This window comes from Dermochelys coriacea, chromosome 3 (genome assembly GCF_009764565.3).
Source record: "Dermochelys coriacea isolate rDerCor1 chromosome 3, rDerCor1.pri.v4, whole genome shotgun sequence".
NCBI classification, from domain to species: domain Eukaryota; kingdom Metazoa; phylum Chordata; order Testudines; family Dermochelyidae; genus Dermochelys; species Dermochelys coriacea.
Window position 1 is genome coordinate 99,964,966 of NC_050070.1, and position 19,901 is coordinate 99,984,866.

General features: G+C 38.7%; 1 protein-coding gene across 2 annotated transcripts in view; it reads left to right on the forward strand.

Moving 5' to 3' along the window:
* LAMA2 (laminin subunit alpha 2) overlaps positions 1-19,901 on the forward strand; it is a 492,564-nt gene that overhangs the window by 429,092 nt on the left and 43,571 nt on the right. For both annotated transcript variants that reach the window (XM_038397415.2, XM_043510932.1), the window contains exons 43-47: positions 4,326-4,508; positions 7,387-7,541; positions 9,985-10,128; positions 11,038-11,171; positions 17,476-17,635. In XM_038397415.2, the coding sequence (XP_038253343.1) occupies positions 4,326-4,508; positions 7,387-7,541; positions 9,985-10,128; positions 11,038-11,171; positions 17,476-17,635 (776 nt within the window). The remainder of the gene's footprint in view (positions 1-4,325; positions 4,509-7,386; positions 7,542-9,984; positions 10,129-11,037; positions 11,172-17,475; positions 17,636-19,901) is intronic.

The window sequence follows — 19,901 nt, forward strand, 5'->3', positions numbered from 1 at the left end:
ATAGGTTCTACTGGCTGTAGAATGACTGTGCCTAATAATAGGGTATAAAATGTGAGCGAGGCCAAACAGCAAAAATTAAGCTGTTTGTACACCAATGCGAGGAGCCTAGGTAACAAAATGGAGGAACTAGAGCTACTGGTGCAGGAAGTGAAACCAGATATTATAGGGATAACAGAAACATGGTGGAATAGTAGTCATGACTGGACTACAGGTATTGAAAGGTATGTGCTGTTTAGGAAAGACAGAAATAAAGATAAAGGTGGTGGAGTAGCATTGTATATCAATGATGAGGTAGAATGTAAAGAAATAAGAAGCGATGCAATGGATAAGACAGAGTCCGTCTGGGCAAAAATTACATTGGGGAAGAAAACTAGTAGAGCCTCTCCTACGATAGTGCTTGGGGTGTGCTATAGACCGCCGGGATCTAATTTGGATATGGATAGAGCCCTTTTTAATGTTTTTAATAAAGTAAATACTAATGGAAACTGCGTGATCATGGGAGACTTTAACTTCCCAGATATAGACTGGAGGAGCAGTGCTAGTAATAATAATAGGGCTCAGATTTTCCTAGATGCGATAGCTGATGGATTCCTTCATCAAGTAGTTGCTGAACTGACGAGAGGGGATGCCATTTTCAATTTGGTTTTGGTGAGTAGTGAGGACCTCGTAGAAGAAATGGTTGTAGGGGATAATCTTGGCTCAAGTGATCATGAGCTAATTCAGCTCAAACTGAATGGAAGGATTCACAAAAATAAATCTGCAACTAGGGGTTTTGATTTCAAAAGGGCTTACTTTCAAAAATTAAGGAAATTAGTTAGGGAAGTGGATTGGACTGAAGAACTTATGGATCTAAAGGTAGAGAAGGCCTGAGATTACTTTAAATCAAAGCTGCAGAAGCTATCGGAAGCCTGTATCCCAAGAAAAGGGAAAAAATTCATAGGCAGGAGTTGTTAGACCAAGCTGGATGAGGAAGCATCTTAGAGAGGTGATTAAGAAGAAGCAGAAAGCATACAGGGAGTAGAAAATGGGAGGGATCAGCAAGGAAAGCTACCTTATTGAGGTCAGAACATGTAGGGATAAAGTGAGACGGGCTAAAAGTCGAGTAGAGTTGGACCTTGCAAAGGGAATTAAAACCAATAGTAAAAGGTTCTATAGCCATATAAATAAGAAGAAAACTAAGAAAGAAGAAGTGGGGCCGCTAAACACTGAGGGTGTAGTGGAGGTTAAAGATAATCTAGGCATGGCCCAATATCTAAACAAATACTTTGCCTCAGTCTTTAATAATGTTAAAGAGGATCTTAGGTATAATGGTAGCATGACAAATGGGAATGAGGATATGGAGGTAGATATTACCCTATCTGAGGTAGAAGTGAAACTCAAACAGCTTAATGGGACTAAATCGGGGGACCCAGATAATCTTCATCCAAGAATATTAAAGGAATTGGCACCTGAAATTGCAAGCCCATTAGCAAGAATTTTTAATGAATCTGTAAACTCAGGAGTTGTACCGTATGATTGGAGAATTGCTAATATTGTTCCTATTTTTAAGAAAGGAAAAAAAAAGTGATCCGGGTAACTACAGGCCTGTTAGTTTGACATCTGTAGTATGCAAGGTCCTGGAAAAAATTTTGAAGGAGAAAATAGTTAAAGACATTGAAGTCAATGGTAAATGGAATAAAATACAACATGGTTTTACAAAAGGTAGATCGTGCCAAACCAACCTGATCTCCTTTTTTGAGAAAGTAACAGATTTTTTAGACAAAGGAAACGCAATGGATCTAATTTACCTAGATTTCAGTAGGGCATTTGATACCGTGCCACATGGGGAATTATTAGTTAAATTGGAAAAGATGGGGATCAATATTAACATCGTAAGGTGAATAAGGAATTGTTTAAAGGGGAGACTGCAATGGGTCGTACTGAAAGGCGAACTGTCAGGCTGGAGGGAGGTTACTAGTGTAGTTCCTCAGTTTTGGAACCAATCTTATTTAATCTTTTTATTACTGACCTTGGCACAAAAAGTGGGAGTGTGCTAATAAAGTTTGTGGATGATACAAAGCTGGGAGGTATTGCCAATTCGGAGAAGGATCGGGATATTATACAGGAGGATCTGGATGACCTTGTAAACTGGAGTAATAGTAATAGGATGAAATTTAATAGTGAGAAGTGTAAGGTTATGCATTTAGGAATTAATAACAAGAATTTTAGTTATAAGCTGGGGACGCATCAATTAGAAGTAACGGAGGAGGAGAAGGACCTTGGAGTATTGATTGATCATAGGATGACTATGAGCTGCCAATGTGATATGGCTGTGAAAAAAGCTAATGCGGTTTTGGGATGCATCAGGAGAGGTATTTCCAGTAGGGATAAGGAGGCTTTAGTACCGTTATACAAGGCACTGGTGAGACCTCACCTGGAATACTGTGTGCAGTTCTGGTCTCCCATGTTTAAAAAGGATGAATTCAACTGGAACAGGTACAGAAAAGGGCTACTAGGATGATCCGAGGAATGGAAAACTTGTCTTATGAAAGGAAACTCAAGGAGCTTGGCTTCTTTAGCCTAACTAAAAGAAGGTTGAGGGGAGATATGATTGCTCTCTATAAAAATATCAGAGGCACAAATACAGGAGAGGGAGAGGAATTATTTCAGCTCAGTACCAATGTGGACACAAGAACAAATGGGTATAAACTGGTCATCAGGAAGTTTAGACTTGAAATTAGACAAAGGTTTCTAACCATCAGAGGAGTGAAGTTTTGGAATAGCCTTCCAAGGGAAGCCTTCCAAGGGAAGCAGTGGGGGCAAAAGATCTATCTGGCTTTAAGATTCTACTCGATAAGTTTATGGAGGAGATGGTATGATGGGGTAATGTGATTTTGGTAATTAATTGATCTTTAAATATTCAGGGTAAATAGGCCTAATCCCCTGAGATGGGATATTAGATGGGTGGGATCTGACTTACCCAGGAAAGAATTTTCTGTAGTATCTGACTGGTGAATCTTGCCCATATGCTCAGGGTTTAGCTGATCACCATATTTGGGGTCAGGAAGGAATTTTCCTCTAGGGCAGATTGGAGAGGCCCTGGAGGTTTTTCACCTTCCTCTGTAGCATGGGGCACGGGTCACTTGAGGGAGGATTCTCTGCTCCTTGAAGTCTTTAAACCATGATTTGAGGACTTCAATAGCTCAGACATAGGTGAGGTTTTTCGTAGGAGTGGGTGGCTGAGATTCTGTGGCCTGCGTTGTGCAGGAGGTCATACTAGATGATCAGAATGGTCCCTTCTGACCTTAGTATCTATGAATCAAAGTAGGAGGGCAGTTCACCTTAGGACAAGGACCCACATACTTAGGAATGGATGTATTTTATAGTGTGATGAAAAGTAAGTACAAGGTATTCAATGAATAAATGTCAAAGGAAAGCAACACAGTGGCCTCAATTTACATTATTCTAAGGTAGATATCACACAAGGAGGTCAGAAGGAATATACTCAGGCACTTTGGGGAAAAATAGGTAAAGAAATAATCAGATCCCACTCTTATGCTTGTAAAATATTATTAATAATACTATAGTGTTAAAGCGTTCAATTGTATTTCCAAAACAAAGCTGGCTTATCAGAACCAGCCCACCCAGAGGGTGCTCTGGGCAGTATCCTTCCTCAAGAAGCAGAATTCCTCACAGAGTGCAGCCTAAGTGAGTTGTCTAAGGTCAAACAGGAAGTCTTTGGTGGAACAGGAGATTGAACTCTGATCTCCTGAGCCTCAGTTTAGTGCCTTAGCCACTGAGCTCCCCCCTTTCCTAATCAATAATATCTAATAGCTTCCACAGCATTTTCACACCTATCATTGAAAATCATCTCACTCAAAACTTTGTTGCAAAAGGAAAAAATGCTCAATTTCACACAGTTCAGGTAATTTGTAAGGAGCCACATTTTGATGAAAAATATTATTACCACAAATATTTCACTCAGCTGTACTTCAAAGTAACCATAAACTATAGAGGAGGAGCTGAGTTATGTGGATCATGTAGATTAATATTCTGTACTGTCTTCACCAACACATCAAAGGGCTCCCCCATACTATGGTTTCTGAAGATCATCACTTTCATTCTCAAGGTTAATCAGCTATTCCCAGCACAGGGAATGGTTTAATAGAAAAATTAATCTGGCTAAGAGGATGTTTCATTCTCTACTTTTAAACAGGACTGGATATTCTGGGTTTTTTTTGTTTTGTTTTTAAAGATGCAACTGTCAGGTCAAGAAAGACAGAGGGTCTGATTCTGCCATCTGTATTCATGACTGCTCTGACATTTTGATCCTTTCTTGCCCACAGATACAGCTGTGAAGGTGCAAGCAGCTAAAGATAAAGCTGGACAAGCTAACACCACTGCAAATGATGTACTGGCTAGGATTAAAGACCTCAACCAGAACCTCCTTGGTTTAAAGAACAACTACAGCAAATTTGCAGATGATGTGGCCAAAACAAATGCAGTTATGAAAGATTCCACCAAGAACAGTAAGATCTTTATTTTGTTTGTAAGTTTTTCCCCTCAAAAGAAAGATCTTTCCCTGCTGCCATGATTTATAGCATATCACTATCTTTTTTGTTACAATTCAGTACATGATCTTACTAGAGTACACTGCTGTAATAGGAATCTTTTTGTATAGCCTCCATATTATTATAAAGAAAAGGAGTACTTGTGGCACCTTAGAGACTAACAAATTTATTAGAGCATAAGCTTTCATGAGCTACAGCTCACTTCATCGGATGCATTGAGTTCTGTTAGGGATACACTTAATGACGCCTTTTATATTCATTATTGTTTTCTTTATACAGCATAAAGGCAGTTCTGAGGCACAATAATTAAAAGGGACTTCCAGTGAGGTTGTTTGCTTGTATTTTAGCATTGACGTGACTCCTGCTATCATATAGTGATGATTATGTTAGAATTTTCACTGGAAGACCCTTCGTGTTTCATGGGAAAAGTTCAACAATTTAAATTGCAGCATGCTGCATAGTTCAATAAATCCCAGATATAATATAATTTGTTGTGTTCAGAAACATGTTGTCTCAACAAAAAGACAAAAGGATCTGTCTCTTAAAGTTGGAAGCCTAAATTCAGTCACGTGGATGAGTGATCAGATTGGCAGTTAGGCACCCGTTTATCCAGTTTAAAAGACAGTAAATCTGCCTAACTTTGACAAATAAGTTCTAGTTGTGCATTTCTGGCTGTGGGGTGAGTAGTGGGTAATGAGTTTCTCCAAACAAATCCTGTCCTCTAAGTTACTTGACTTTTTTTTTTTTGCACCTTTTAAAAATATTATCTTGCAATATTTTCTTTTGTTTCTCTCGTCTCTATACCTTGCCTACAGAAATCTGTATGTGTGTATGTGTGTTTATATATATCTGATGCCTCATTGTCTACCACAAAAGCTTACATATATGCGTGTGGGTGTGTGTGTATTTATATATATATATTGCTATTTTTCAGTGTCTGATGCCTCATTGCCTACTGCAAAAACTTTTGCATAATGCCACATTTTAGTGCTGCATTAGAACATTTACTGTTTTAAATGCTGCAACAATGGAACTAAAGATTTAAATTATTCTCACAGGATGTACCATAAGCAATATGCCATATCTGAAAGTGACGAGAAAGAGATTAACATAGGAGCTCTTGTTTTTTCTCAAGAACCTGGTGACTTGTGCCTAGCGACTTGTGCCTTGTATATCTTTATTATCCTGTTTCAATAAACATCCAAAATGTGGATATCTCTTTGGACCTTATCCAATTTTTTTGAGGCTGCCTTCCTACTGTATTACTGGTTTGCTCCCCTACTATATCAGCCACACACACTCTCCTTCCTGGACTCCAGCTGCCATGCAAGTCAGACAGGGATAAAAATAACTTAAAGGGCTTACCGGTATGCCTGAGTCCTGAGCAGGGGGCAGGGCCTCAACCGGAAGAGGTGGGGCGTTTAAATCCCCAGGCCCATTAAATTAAGATTTAAAGGGCCTACGGCTCTGGAGGTGGTAGCAGCGGCTGGGAGCCCCAGGCCCTTTAAATCACCCCCAGACCTGTCAGCTGCAGAGGCAAGTGGGAGCCCTGGGGCTCAGGGGTAATTTAAAGGGTCCAGGGCTCCAGCTGCCACTACCACAGCGGAGCCCCGGGCCCTTTAAATCACCCACAGAGCCCCGGGGGCTCCCGGCTGCCACTGCTATCCTGGGGCTTGGGGCTCTGGCAGAGATTTAAAGGGCCTGGGGCTCCGCTGCAGTCGTGGCAGCCGGGAGCCCCTGGTCCTTTAAATCACCACCAGAGCCCCGCTGGTGCTACCCCAGGGCTCTGGCAGCGGGGCTTGGGCAACAATTTAAAGGGCCCAGGTCTCCCTGCAGTGGCTGGAGCCCGGGTCCTTTAAATCGCTGCCTGAGCCCCACTGCCAGAGCCCCTGGGGTAGCAGCAGTCAGAGCCCTGGGCCCTTTAAATCGCTGCCTGAGCCCTGCTGCAGGAGCCCTGAGGTAGCAGTGGGAGCTGGGGGCTCCGGCAGTGATTTAAAGGGCTCTTTAAATCACTGCCTGAGCCACCTCCACCACCAAGGGGCTCTGGCAGCGGGGCTCTGGCAGCAATTTAAAGGGCCCACGGCTCCAGCTGCTGCCAGGAGCCCCAAGCCCTTTAAATCGCTGGCCTGGGGAAGCCGGTCTGGCATGGCGTACCGGCTCTTGCCGGTATGCCATACCGGACCGGACCGGCTTACTTTCACCTCTGAAGTCAGATGTTTCACTCTTCAGATCTCTTAGAGATCGAGGGAGATTAAGAAAGCTATGGGACTATTGGATGGCTGTATGTGGGAGGGAATTTCAGTCATCCTAGAACTCGAGGAGAGGAGATCCTTATGTAAACTAATGGAGTTCATCTGAGAGATGGGAAAAAATATACAGTGGCTAACAGTCTGTATAATATTTTAATCACAATTATTGTCACACATGGGGTAATCTGAAACTTGTGATCAGGATAAAAAAATTTCTAATTGTGACCATAGAACTAAGTTAAAATTAATTATCTAATTATTATGCAAATAACTAATTAATTGCTCTTTTAATCCAACGTTTCATTAAAGCAGGAGTAAAGAAGAAAGGTAAACTCTGAACTTGAGCTGTATTATACCACAGTTTTTTCTACCAGTACCATTCTCAGACATAACTATTGATCCATACCCTGCCTTTCCTCACATTGCAATTTTAAAATGAGTCTAAAAACATTCCTAAAGTTATTATCCCCTTGCTTGTCTCAGGAAGCTGAATTTTCAGTCAGAATTTCTTGGATTTTGCTATTGGTGTTTGTGTCCACTTTATCAGACTCTCCCTTCTAAATTTCTGCTTTTTTTTTCATATGAAGTTGCTGCCGCAGATGCCACTGTTAAAACCCTAGAAAAGGAAGCAGATCGGCTACTGGATAAACTCAAACCAGTCAAAGAACTTCAGGACAATTTGGGGAAAAACATCTCTCAAATAAAAGAACTGATAAACCAAGCCCGGAAACAGGCCAATTCAGTAAGCACTTCTTTCTCAGTAACTCTATGTGGGTAGTTTGTATCCTTTCATCCAGCAAAAGAAGCCATCCCAGTCCAAAATTCCTATGGTAAAGAGTGCAGTATAAATATCTAGATAGACAGAACCCAGGGTATCTGATGTCCGTTTTTTCCCTATGGTTTGCTCCCCATTTACAACACAGCCCTGTTGAATGGGGAATACTTATAGGAATGTTAGTACGACGGGACAATTTGGGGGTAACATGGATAAGGGTACAAGGAGGGGTCACAGAGGAGAAAATGTCCCTCATTCGATAGTTGTGCACAAATTAATACTGAAACAATACCAAAAAGATGTTTTCTGCCTCAGCATAGGTATTAAAAACCTAATTTTGTAGCAGTTCCATTACTTATGAAACATATGGGGTTGGCTGCTTTTTGGCCCCTTTTTGGACCATCTCAAGCTAACTGAAAATGTAGAGTGCACTTGCTTTCCCATTTTCTTGATATTTACTTCTCCTGATAACAATTTAATAGACCCTTGTGCTTGAGATAAGGGTATATTTTCTTACCTGGTTACTGAGTCCCAAGTCTGGATCTCCAATGTAATTTTTAAATTCAGGGATCAACTAGTGATAATAAACTTATTTGGCTTTTGACCGCAACAATCAGGAAAACTGTAAAGAAAATCCTAAGAGATGAACATTCAGTTACGCTCCTGTATAATTCAAACAAAACCAACATTCTGGAGCACAAGTGGCTGAAAGGAATGTATGCACAATAATGGAGCCGTGACATGTCTGCTCCATCTGATAAAGTGCATTTCAAATTCTCATAAAAATATAGGTAAGACAGAAGGGCAGGTTCATCATCATCATCATACTTTTCCCCTACATAACACATTTTGTGCAGACTTCAAAGTGCTTGACCTCTCAGAATTTCTGTACCCTATTGTTATCCTTGTTCTATGGATGGGAAAGGCAACATGGAGGGAAATTAAATGACTTGCCCAAATTCACATAGCACTATGTCTGATGGGCCAGAAAGAGTCTGGATCTCTAGATTGTCTTTGCTAACCAGTAAACCATGTTCTTTTACGGTTCTTGATCTTTTATCCTTTCAGTGTTTTTTTTCAGGTTCATAAAAAGCTCTCATAAAACATATAAATGGTTGCAAGCATGCAGGCTCCTAAACCTTTGTGAATGTAGCATGATATATTTCAGAATTGTTAAATTTTATAAATTAGTATTTTAAAACCTTGTCTGGAGTTTGCAATAGGACCCCATTATAAGCGTATGAGACAAATATGGAATACAAATATCAGTTGATTAAAACTAAATGATGCATGAATGCAACAAAACTTTTAGTGCCCCCCAAAACATATCTCACACATGACACACATAAAGACCCTGCCCAGTCCTCTCTGCTGCCCTCAGTGAGGTACTGGGTTCCCTCAATTCACCAAACCTGAATTCTAAGTAGGCCCTGATCCAGCGAGTAACCTACAGAACTTTAAGCACATAAGTAGTAACAATGACATCAGTGGGACAACTCAGATGCTTAAATTTATGCAGGTGCTGCAGTGATTTTCAGCATCAGAGCTTTAATTCATTTCTGTATCCAGAAAAGAAAGTTCACTTGGAGAAAGCATTGTTTGCTTGCTTTTGGTACCAAGAATCCAGAAGCCATTAAATGATCCACGTAATTACTGTCGAATTTCTTCTTTCTACGCCATTCACCTTAATACCTAATGAGTTGATCATGGTTATTAATATTACAGTCAATGTCAAAGGAACTTATAATCATCACTAATCAATTATGATATTTAAGACTTAACAAGGATCCATTAAAATGGAACCAGCAACATCTGACAGGAAAAGGAATCTAATCTTAATATAAAACAAGGAAATCTGGAATATATAGTGGTGAATGTCTCAGTTGGGGGCTACTACAAAACCATGCAGTTATAAAATCAATTATTGGTAGAAAGTGCTTTGAGATCAACTGATGAAAAGTGCTATATAGGAGCTAGGTATTATTATTATTTTTTTTTATTATTATTTATTTATTAAATAAAGCAGCCATTCAGGTCAAGTTGGTGTTTCTATGATTCTTTTATCGAGCCAACTTTTGAATATCTCCACCACCTGAACTACCACAGCTTCCCCATTATCTACTCTTGTAATTCTTAATGTAAAATAAATTTCCTCCTGATATCATGTCTGAATGCCAGGTAAAGCTACCACTGCCCTTAATCACAATCTATCCTACTAAACAAGGAAATCACATTTCAGTGTCCCAGATACTGAATGGCAAGCATCAATGCCTGCTTACTCCTCAGTAATACATGTGACACAGAAATGAAACAAAAGCAAAATCCATTTGCAGTTATTCTGAAGCCCCTAAAGTTTTCTCTGGACTAATGAGCTGTAAATCAGGTTCTCTCTGCTGTGTTTTCTTTGAAGATCAAAGTCTCTGTGGCTTCTGGAGGCGACTGCATTCGCACGTACAGACCGGAAATAAAGAAAGGAAGCTACAACACTGTCATTGTCAATGTGAAGACAGCAGTAGCCGACAACCTTCTTTTTTATCTTGGAAGTGCTAAATTTGTAAGTGTGGTTTCAGTTTTCCCTTGTCAGAGTTTCTCAATCAAATTGGATAACTGACATACAAAAAAGAGGAGAACGTTTCTTCTCGGAGGCTTCAAAGAAACAGCGTAGAGTCTGGGAGTTTTATTGGTTCCCTAGTTAGTTACTGTTTCTCATAGAAGAAGGGAAAAATATTGCCTTGTATATTAATATAGATTTTTAGAAATAACATAGGTGGGAAATATTTTGTTTTTAGCTAGGAATCAAATCTGAGACTCCTATATGAACTGCATGAAAAGAGCTGCAGTACAACGGGGGTGACTTTTGGTTTGTTTCTCATGTATTTTCCCTTGGGAATGAAGTAGCTAATCATCTTAAATCTGTCAAAGATCCTGCTTAATATGACTTCAAGTCAAGACTATAACTTCAGGAATGTGTAGTAATGAAAGATTCAGTTTTCCATGAGCCCTCCAGCAGACAGGCTTCTAGAACCATCAATAATAATTCAATGAATGGGAAAAGTGTTCTTTTCCTAACATCCTGAGCTATGTGTTATTTTCCTACTATAAATGAAGATTTAGGATGGCAGTGTGTATTAATGTATAGAACGCTCATATTTTCTATTGTAGGTTGCCAGTCAAATGAATGTTTGTATAGTATTTCAGTTAACAACTTAGAGAGACAGTCGGTGACCCAGCATTGTGTGGACACACATCACTTGGCAAGTTGGGAACCTGGGGCTAAGAGGTGGAGGTCTGAACTTAGATCTCTCTTGGGAGTTATTGTACAAATTTTGTTATCTGAGCATGGGTCTCGAGGCCCATTAGGTTACTAATGATCTTCAGAAGCTTGAAAGGGTAGGGATTTATAAAGATTGTTCTAATTCAAGTATTTGATTCCTTATCCCATAGATTGTTTTTTGTGTCTTAGACTGACTTCTTGGCCATAGAGATGCGTAAAGGCAAGGTGAACTTCTTGTGGGATGTGGGATCTGGCGTTGGACGGGTTGAGTATCCAGATCTGACCATTGATGATGCATTTTGGTACCGTATTGAAGCCTCTAGGCAAGTACTCAATTAATTTGCAAGCTTTAGTTCTTACCCAAAAAAATGATGAAACTGAGCAAGCCATCTGTCAGGTCCACTCTCTTCAGAGTCACATTCTTAAATACAGCATTTGTAACAGTAATTTTAAAAAAGAGGTACCTTTGATAATGATAAATATAATCCAGTTTAATAGATTTTTGTTCAATAGTCCATTATCAGAACCTGTGTTCGATAGTCCATTATCAGAGAGTTTGTAGCCAAAGAGGTTATAACTGTGTTATAGTGTGTCTCTCTGACTGCTACTGAAATATATTACACCTGTTTAACGTCCATAATCTGCTTTTACCCCTGTACTACTTTGCCCTTCCTCCTTCAGTCCACACAAAATCCAACTACTAAAAGCTCCCCTTTTTTACTCCTCATGTTATAGCCTCTTGTCATCACCTTTAAGACCCTTCACATCTTTGCCCCTCCTTCCTTAGCCACTCTTGTATTTTAGGTGGAACCCCCAGCCCTCTATGCTGTCAGTGATGCCAGTCTTACCCCCCTTCCACTTCTCTCAAATTCCTCTTTGTGCTGGGAATACCTTTCCTCAACACATCCGTAAGGGACAAACTCTCTCCTCCAAACTACTTCTTATGACACACTTCTACCATGAGGCCTACAAGCATTTAGCCAAATAACAATGGCTTGGTAGACAAGAATTTGGGGATAGATTATCTAAAAAATGCAGTTGTATGTGCTGTTCCTCTTCCCTACCTTTTGTCTGTTTGCCCATCAGAGTGTAAGCACTTCATGTCATGGTCTGTGTCATCTTATGTGTGTGTACACTGTACTGTGGGCACTACTATAATACAAATAAATATTGATGATAATGTTTAAAAAGTTACTCATTAGCACAGAATTATTTTTAAAATGTTTAAAAGTTAAAGGCTATTTTTGCACTCAAACTGAAAACTATATTTTTCTCTCGGGCTTTCAATTAATTGTGTCTTTTCAAAACCTCTTGGTTTGATGCAGTATTGGGAATGGATGGCCTGTCACATCCCAGTACACTGATTCTTCCTCAGCATGCCAATCTAATAGGCACAATACCCCTTCATTCTGAAAACATTTGAAAAGATGTGGTTTATAGGAAAAATCAACATTAAAAATATTTTGGTCCGTTTAAACAACAGAGATTTTTTTACATATTTTGAAAAAAAAAGCAAGTGTTGAATGTTTTTTAATTTTAGAAGTTTAGATAAATTTATAGCTGAAAGTTATGTTGGCTTCTTGATCCATATATTTAGAGGCACTATATTGGTATTTCCCGGAAGTGCATACCATCTGGTACGGCAATTAAGGCAAAAAAAAATAATAGGTTGGTTTAAAAAAACTAATCTCTGTGCATATTATGTATTTACCATAGTGTAGGCACTATTAAAATCTTTATAATTTTTGCTTTGGCAAGTAGATAACGTTACTGCATTTAGCATAGGGAACACTGTATTTCATGCATAAAGAATATCATGTCAGCACTAACTATTTGCAAGGGGAGCTGTAATATTTTAATAGCAAACCATGCTACAGGTGTGTACTATGTATATGATGTGTCCTTTATTTGCTAGTGAGGAACAAACCCTATAATTTATGTAATATCAGATCAAATGAAATCAGATAGAGAACATGAATCCTAATTTAAATAAATCTTGTGCCATCATAATATGTTAATTTTACATAGTGTTAGACACACGAAAGATTAAAATAGTCATCAAATGACACAGGAAGGAAAAATAGGAGTTTTAATTTCTATTCTGTCCATAGCTTTCAGAAGAGGGAAATGATGTTCAATTTAAACAATTTAATGAAATCACAGAATAAGCCCTTCAAAGCAGAGAGCTAAATAAAATTATGGCAGAGTGTCCAACTGCTGGCTCAATTAAATCTTATAGCTGGGAAAACACAAATTGGGATACTTATGCAAGATCTTCATCAGGTTAGTGCGGTCTGTGTTCATATTACACATACTGAAATAGCTGCATGTCACAGTAGTACAGGACCTTCATTTGCAGGAAAACTATTTCAGCAGAAAATGGAGTCAGGACATGATATAGACATCCTACATATGCACATTGTCTATTAAGCTGTTGTTCGTGATATATAGGGCTTTAGATCTAAAGCAACTGGAAAAAACTGCTAAATCAGCAAGGGAAGCAATTACAGTAGCACAAATCTGAGGAGTGGAGCAGTGTTTAGAAGGATTAGATTATGGAGACACTAATTGGATTTTTAGGATCAAGATGAAGATGAAGGACTGGTTTTGTATTCTTAAAGCAGAATTGAGGGAGCACACGCTGAAGACCTTTAATTTGAATCATTATTGTATCACTAATAGCATTCTTGTCTCCCTTGATAAAGGTCTCAAACCAGTTGCACCAATTTCACTTTCTGACCTTTGTCTTTAAATTTTGGCCAGATTCAGCTGCATACTTTTGACACCACTAACATAATATCCAGTAGTGGGGATACTTGGTCCTCTGGTGGGCTCCCCGCAACCTCTGAAGCTTTGGGACTTTCTCTGGGGAGCAGAGGAAGAAGATAATGCGCACACACACACTGCCTTGGGTCTCTAGGAAGGGTCAGGAAGTGGGGGTAGATGGGTTTCACTTAGCTGAACAAAAGAGCAACTGGAAGACATTGGCTCATTTGAGGGGGCAGACCAGCACATGCACTGGGGGATGGGATGGGATGGGATGGGATGGGGGAAGATATTTATATCCCATTCCTATCAGCCATAACCCCTTCTTTCCATGAAAGCAGCTCTGTATGCGTGTTTATACTTACATATACACACAGATGATAATGTTGCAATTTTAGATTTATATAGCACCTCTTATCCAGGGATCCCAACACATTTTAAAAAGAAGCAGAAACTGACACGCAAAGACAACTGAATTGTTCAAGTTGACTCAGCAGAGTGGGGAATAAAATCCAGATGTGGAAGGGGGTATTCTTTCTCTCATTTTGAGACAGGATGTCTAGTGGTTAGAGCAGGAGACTGAGGCAGATTCTAACTTGGACAATTCGCTTAACCTCTGTGTCACAGTTTCCCGGTCTGTCAGATGGGTACAGTAATGACTGCATATGTTTTGCAGAATATTTTCTTAATTACAGTCTAGCAGTACTTTTCTATGTTTATGTATATGTTTAAAGTATGTCTATATATAAATACACATACAGTATGTATATACACATATACAGTGTGTCTGTGTGTGTGTGTGTGTGTGTATATATATATATATATATATATATAAATATATATATATATAAAAACCCTGAAAACTTAATATTGTTGCAAGTAATTAAAGTACAACTTATGTTACTCCATTGATATTCCCTAGTGCAGGGACTGTTATGTATATTATGAGAATGTTATTTACTTGTAAAGGTAAAAACTAACTGGGATAAAAATCCTGATCAATGAAAACACTGAAAAGAAGGCAAAATGTACATAAAGTTTTACTGTATGAGAATCATGTTAAATAAGTTATCAATACACAAAGCAATCAATTCTGTGACACAGTCAAATGTAATAAAGACTTGATCCAAAGCCCAGCGGAGTCAATGAAAAAATTCCCCTTGACTTCAGTGGGTTTTGAATCAGGCATAATCTAATTTTTGTTTTACTCAAATATCGTTTACATACCACCTCATTATTATTCCTTAGAAATCTTGCTGAGAAGGTTGAAACAATGTCTTTTCCATTAAGGGGAACCTTAACTTTCTGTTTGGAGTATTCTTCTTTTGGGGAAGAACAGCTGTAGAAAGGGATGTTTATTTTAGGGACATATACTTTACTGTCAGCCCACATTGCTCCTTGTAACTCCCCTCTCAGGTGGGTCAAAGAGCAAGTATTTATATGTGGTGCTACAAAAGTTATTCAGATGTTGATGGCTAATGCAAGGTGAAGCCCACTTGCTCCATGCATCTCTTAAGTAGTAAGCGTTTATGAATAGTGCAGTGTGCATTTTTCAGATTGTCATTTACCAACGTGCTGGTATATGTTCTCCAGTCTGCCAAGTATCTCATAGGAACCCAGCTGTCACTTACAAATTATCATTCAAATCCTATTAATGTCTTTTATCCTGACAAGTCAGTCAACTGTTCTTCCTTTAAAGCTCACTAGCCCTTCTCAAATGAAAGAGAGAATTATTTAAGGAGGAAGATCTGTTGTTAGCACTTTACTCTAGTTGAAGATCAAAGATTCCCTATGCTGTGTAGGACATGTGCTCTTAAAAATTGTATACCGTATTCTGCTCATTGTCTTCAGATTTATTGAATTTGGTCTTTTAATCTGGTTTTACTGAATATTGGTTTTAGTACACTACAGTTTGAAAGTACCAAACATTATCTTTCAATAGCCTCCAAATATGAATGGCTTAATAAAAGTCTCTCCTATACTTAGACTATTCTTTCACCAGTTCCTGTACTGACTATTTCTACTCTTTTAGGTATATAAGCCAAAGGTCTATACATTTTTGAGGTAATACAATTCAGAGTTTCAATGGAAATGAGATTTATATATTTACAAGAGTCTTGCTCTCTCTCCTCACCCCTCTCCAACACACAGATTCAGTAGAGTGCCTAAACCCATGTGTAATTTTAAACATAAAAGTAGTCCCACTGACTTTAATGGGACTGCTCGCATACTTAAAGTTATGTACAGGCTTCGTTGCTCTTTCTAAGTGGTAACTCTAGGTTTAATGCTTACTTCAGCACTCACAGACATCTTTTCTTTTATTTTAATGAGAAAATGGATTTTATATGTTTAAATCCAGACAATTTCATGATACTTTGTAAAACCAAAGTAAAGTTTTGATTTGCTAGCTGAGACATGATATGGGGTGGGGCCAGGGGCTATTTTTCAAACTAGAAATGCTACTTGGCAAGGCTTTAGGTGAAATGTAATCTTATTACCTCTGTCTGTCAAGAAACTCTCTTGTATCAGAAATGCAAATATTAGTTCTGGTTTCTGAGAAAAGCAATTTAGCTTTGCTTGCAATCAGGGAATTATTTTTTAGAGTACAATAGGGTAGCCCACAAAGATACAGAAGATGAATAGCTAAACATTATTCAATTAGCTAGGTAGTAATTCTTGACAGATATAGGAAGTAAGCAGCAGTGGGTGAAATTATGTGTGGACTGTTGTATAAGAAAAAGACAAGTCATAGTAAAAACAGTATGTTTCCCAATTAATCAAAGATAACATAAGTTAAATATGTTCCATGAATTCATATTTCAGTCTGTATTAGGACTGCATGATCATATGCCCATATTAAGAATGCCCACATTATCATGACATTGATCAAGATCTAATTGTAAAACTAGGGGATTTACCTTTCCAATGATTTTTGCATGAACAAAAACTCTTAATAATGTAGGAGGAGTTCACATGTCACAGTTCAAGGTCAAAGGTAAAATTCAAAAGGTCATACTTTAGGTACAATATTGAGACATTGTTACAAATTAATAGGAAACTAACCTTTCCTTTGAAATAGCCTTTCCATAAGGCTATGGGGGAGATCATACATGATCGTGCAAAGGTTCATAAAGTGGTTTCCATTAAGTTGTAAGTATTGGCCAACAGTTACCACATCAATATCTGAGATACTGCATTTATTTCCTACTCTGAATACAGAAACAGGAAACACTGAAGAAACTGTCCACAAAGCGGCAAATCATGTTATAAAATATAAAAAGGCAATTTTAAACACAACAAGGCAGCCATTTTAAACATAATAGGGCTTGTGCCTGAGTACAATAATCAACTAGGGAGCTCCTTTGTGGAGGATGCAGGTCTCCTGCATTACAATGAAGTAAATTAAAGGGCTTTGTTATATGATCATCCATTTCAGAGGAATAAAATTAATCAAATACCCCATATGAAGTTCAGAAATGAATTTGAATCATAGCCTACTTCATTTGTTGTCAAAATACAATTACACTGTACTATTTTGGTCACAGAGAATTTTCACTTTTGATAATTACTATTTTAGTCGGTGAATTCACCATTTAATGCATGCATATAGTGAATTATATTCAGTGAGGATACTGAGATGAGAGGAAACATCTGTTATGTGATCAGATTTGGAGCTTGCACAGGTATATGAGAGCTAAGAAATCTCTATTGATTTGTATTAAAAACTGAATAATACCAAGTTACAAATGGACCAGTAGTGCCTGTCACTTGTAAAAGATGTCTGGAAAATATGAGGCTTTATTTGTTGTGGTTTAACAGCAAATTTATTTACTTATTTATTTGCTTTGGTCCAATTCCAAGGACTGGAAGAAATGGCACAATTTCAGTACAAGCTCTGGATGGTCCCAAAGCAACCATCATGCCAAGTACCTTCAGCGCAGTCTCTCCACCTGGTTATACTATTCTGGATGTAGATGCAAATGCTGTGCTGTTTGTTGGTGGTCTAACTGATAAAATTAAGGTAATGTACTTCCTCACTGTTGGTGCATTAATCCTTTGGTTCGATTATTTACATGGGCAGTGCCTGCTATTATAATTAATGAATATATATTTATTGTAGTGAAAGCATGTGACTTGCTGGCCAGCATGGATTCCCTAGTGACTGACCATGGCATGGCAGACTTTTCTCCTTTTGTGCCCCCTGTCAAAAGCCATTTTGTCCCAGTGATGGTCTGCTGCTTCTTGCGACTTGGCCCTCCATCCGGGTCACATAGAATCCCACCCCTTCCAGGGTAGACCATTAGTCACACAAATAATAGTTGGTCAGCTTCACATTGGACCTTCAGTCAGACTCCAGACTCACTAGCCTTACCCCTGGTGTCAGGGGGTTTCAATAGTCCTTACCCATTCTCAGGGAATTTTAGCCGCACCTTTCTCCGTGGGCTGGTAGCGGAATCTAGGCCATCCCTTTCTACTGGGTTCTGGTCAAGGGACCCTTAATTTGGCAGTCCATACCTGACTGCACAGACCTCCCTAGACTACTTCCTACATTGCCCTGTCTTGTTCCTTTTCCTTAGCCTTTTCCTGGGCTTTCATGTATCAACTCTGTTCTTGGTAAGCCTTCTCTCTGCAGAGTTTTCTAGCACTTTCTGTTACCCAGCTGGTTCTGCTGCAGAAGAGTTTTCTCCACTCCCTTCACGGGGCAATCCCTGAATCTTTCTACTCCCTTCCCACCCCTCCACCAGTGTACAGAATCCAGCATTGACTCATGTCCTGCTGCTTTCTTTTTCAACTGCCTTGGGCTCCCTGTTGCAGACCTATCTATTTTCTATCTGCCAGCAGCCAAGTCAGCTCTCTGACTCCAGCCAGGCTTCTCTACTGAGTGAGAGCCAGAGATCTACTCACCTTCCAGGTCAGTCCTTAACTGAGCCACGTTCAGCCCTTTTAACTCCTCCCTCCTGGCTTGATACCTACTGCAGGTGTAGTGGAGCGAGGATGATTGCACCTACAGGCTCTCAACCCTGTGTGGGGTTGGTACACCCCATCACCTAAACACAGCACCTAAACACTGCAACCAAGTTAGGCCCTGTTGTGCTAGGTGCTGTACAAGCACACACACAAGCTAAGCTCCTAAACAATACTAGCCCCATAACAGGTTGTATTCATTCTAGAATTCATGTCCTTTCCACTGAGTCTCTCCTCCTCCTTTCTGTATGCTAATCTGCTTTTTGCTTTATCTTTTTCTCATTTGGACACTGGTATGTTCCTCATAATCCTTTCTAGAACCCCTCTTCTTTCAGCTGCTGACATTTTCTCAATGTGTCTGAGACATCTTCCATTCTCCTTTCTGTTGGCTCCTCCTCCTAGTCTTTTCCTGTGGGTGCTCTTCTGTATCCTTAGTGCCTCCAGCTCCAAGGGATTCAGGATAGGGATCAGGAAGAGAGATATTAATATCATGAGAACTGTAAGAAGTTAATTTTTTGCCTACAACAGAAGGTGGTGCACAATATTTGCAGAACCTGGGTTTCATTGGTAAGTTACCAGGAATCCAAGTGCTGCACTTATCTTAGATATAAATGCAAGTAAGATTTATTCTGAGTAGAGATGGTTGAAATTTGTCTACAGTAAAAATTTCCCAGCAAAGGAAGTATTAAAATAAATATTAATTAAATTAAGAAGTATAATATTTTCTAGTGAAATAATGTTTTGCAGGAAAGTCATTCAATGAAATTTTCCAATTTCCAGGAAAACTTGAAATAATGTTTAGTTTCAAATATATTTTTACATTTTGAAATGGCAAAAATGTCAATGTCTAAAAACAAAATATTTCACTTCAGTCAAAAACATTGAGATTTTTTTTTTATTTAGACATTTCCAAACTAAAAATTTTCAGAACTTCGTTTCACTAAAATTTTGAATATTTCAATTTTTTGGGATGAAAGCAAATGTTGAAATATCAGAATTGCTTGTTGCGTGGAAGTTCTGTTTTCTGAAGTCCTAATTCTAAAATACTCAGCTAATTGCTATTATTTTTTATGTATAGAGTTCCGTAAGTGCATGTTGTAGGCTTGCATAAATAGCAGCTGTCTAACATAACTCTGAATATCAGACATTTGACAAGCATTTGTAGATATTCAGAAAAATTATTTTAAGAGATTTGGATTAGAGAATTGTAAATCAATCCTTATTGAATGAACTTTGATTTAAACTCCTTCTGCTTTACCTGAAAATGGGTCTGCAAACAACCTGCAAACTTTATTCTTCTTTGAAAGTTTTCTGAGCTGTTG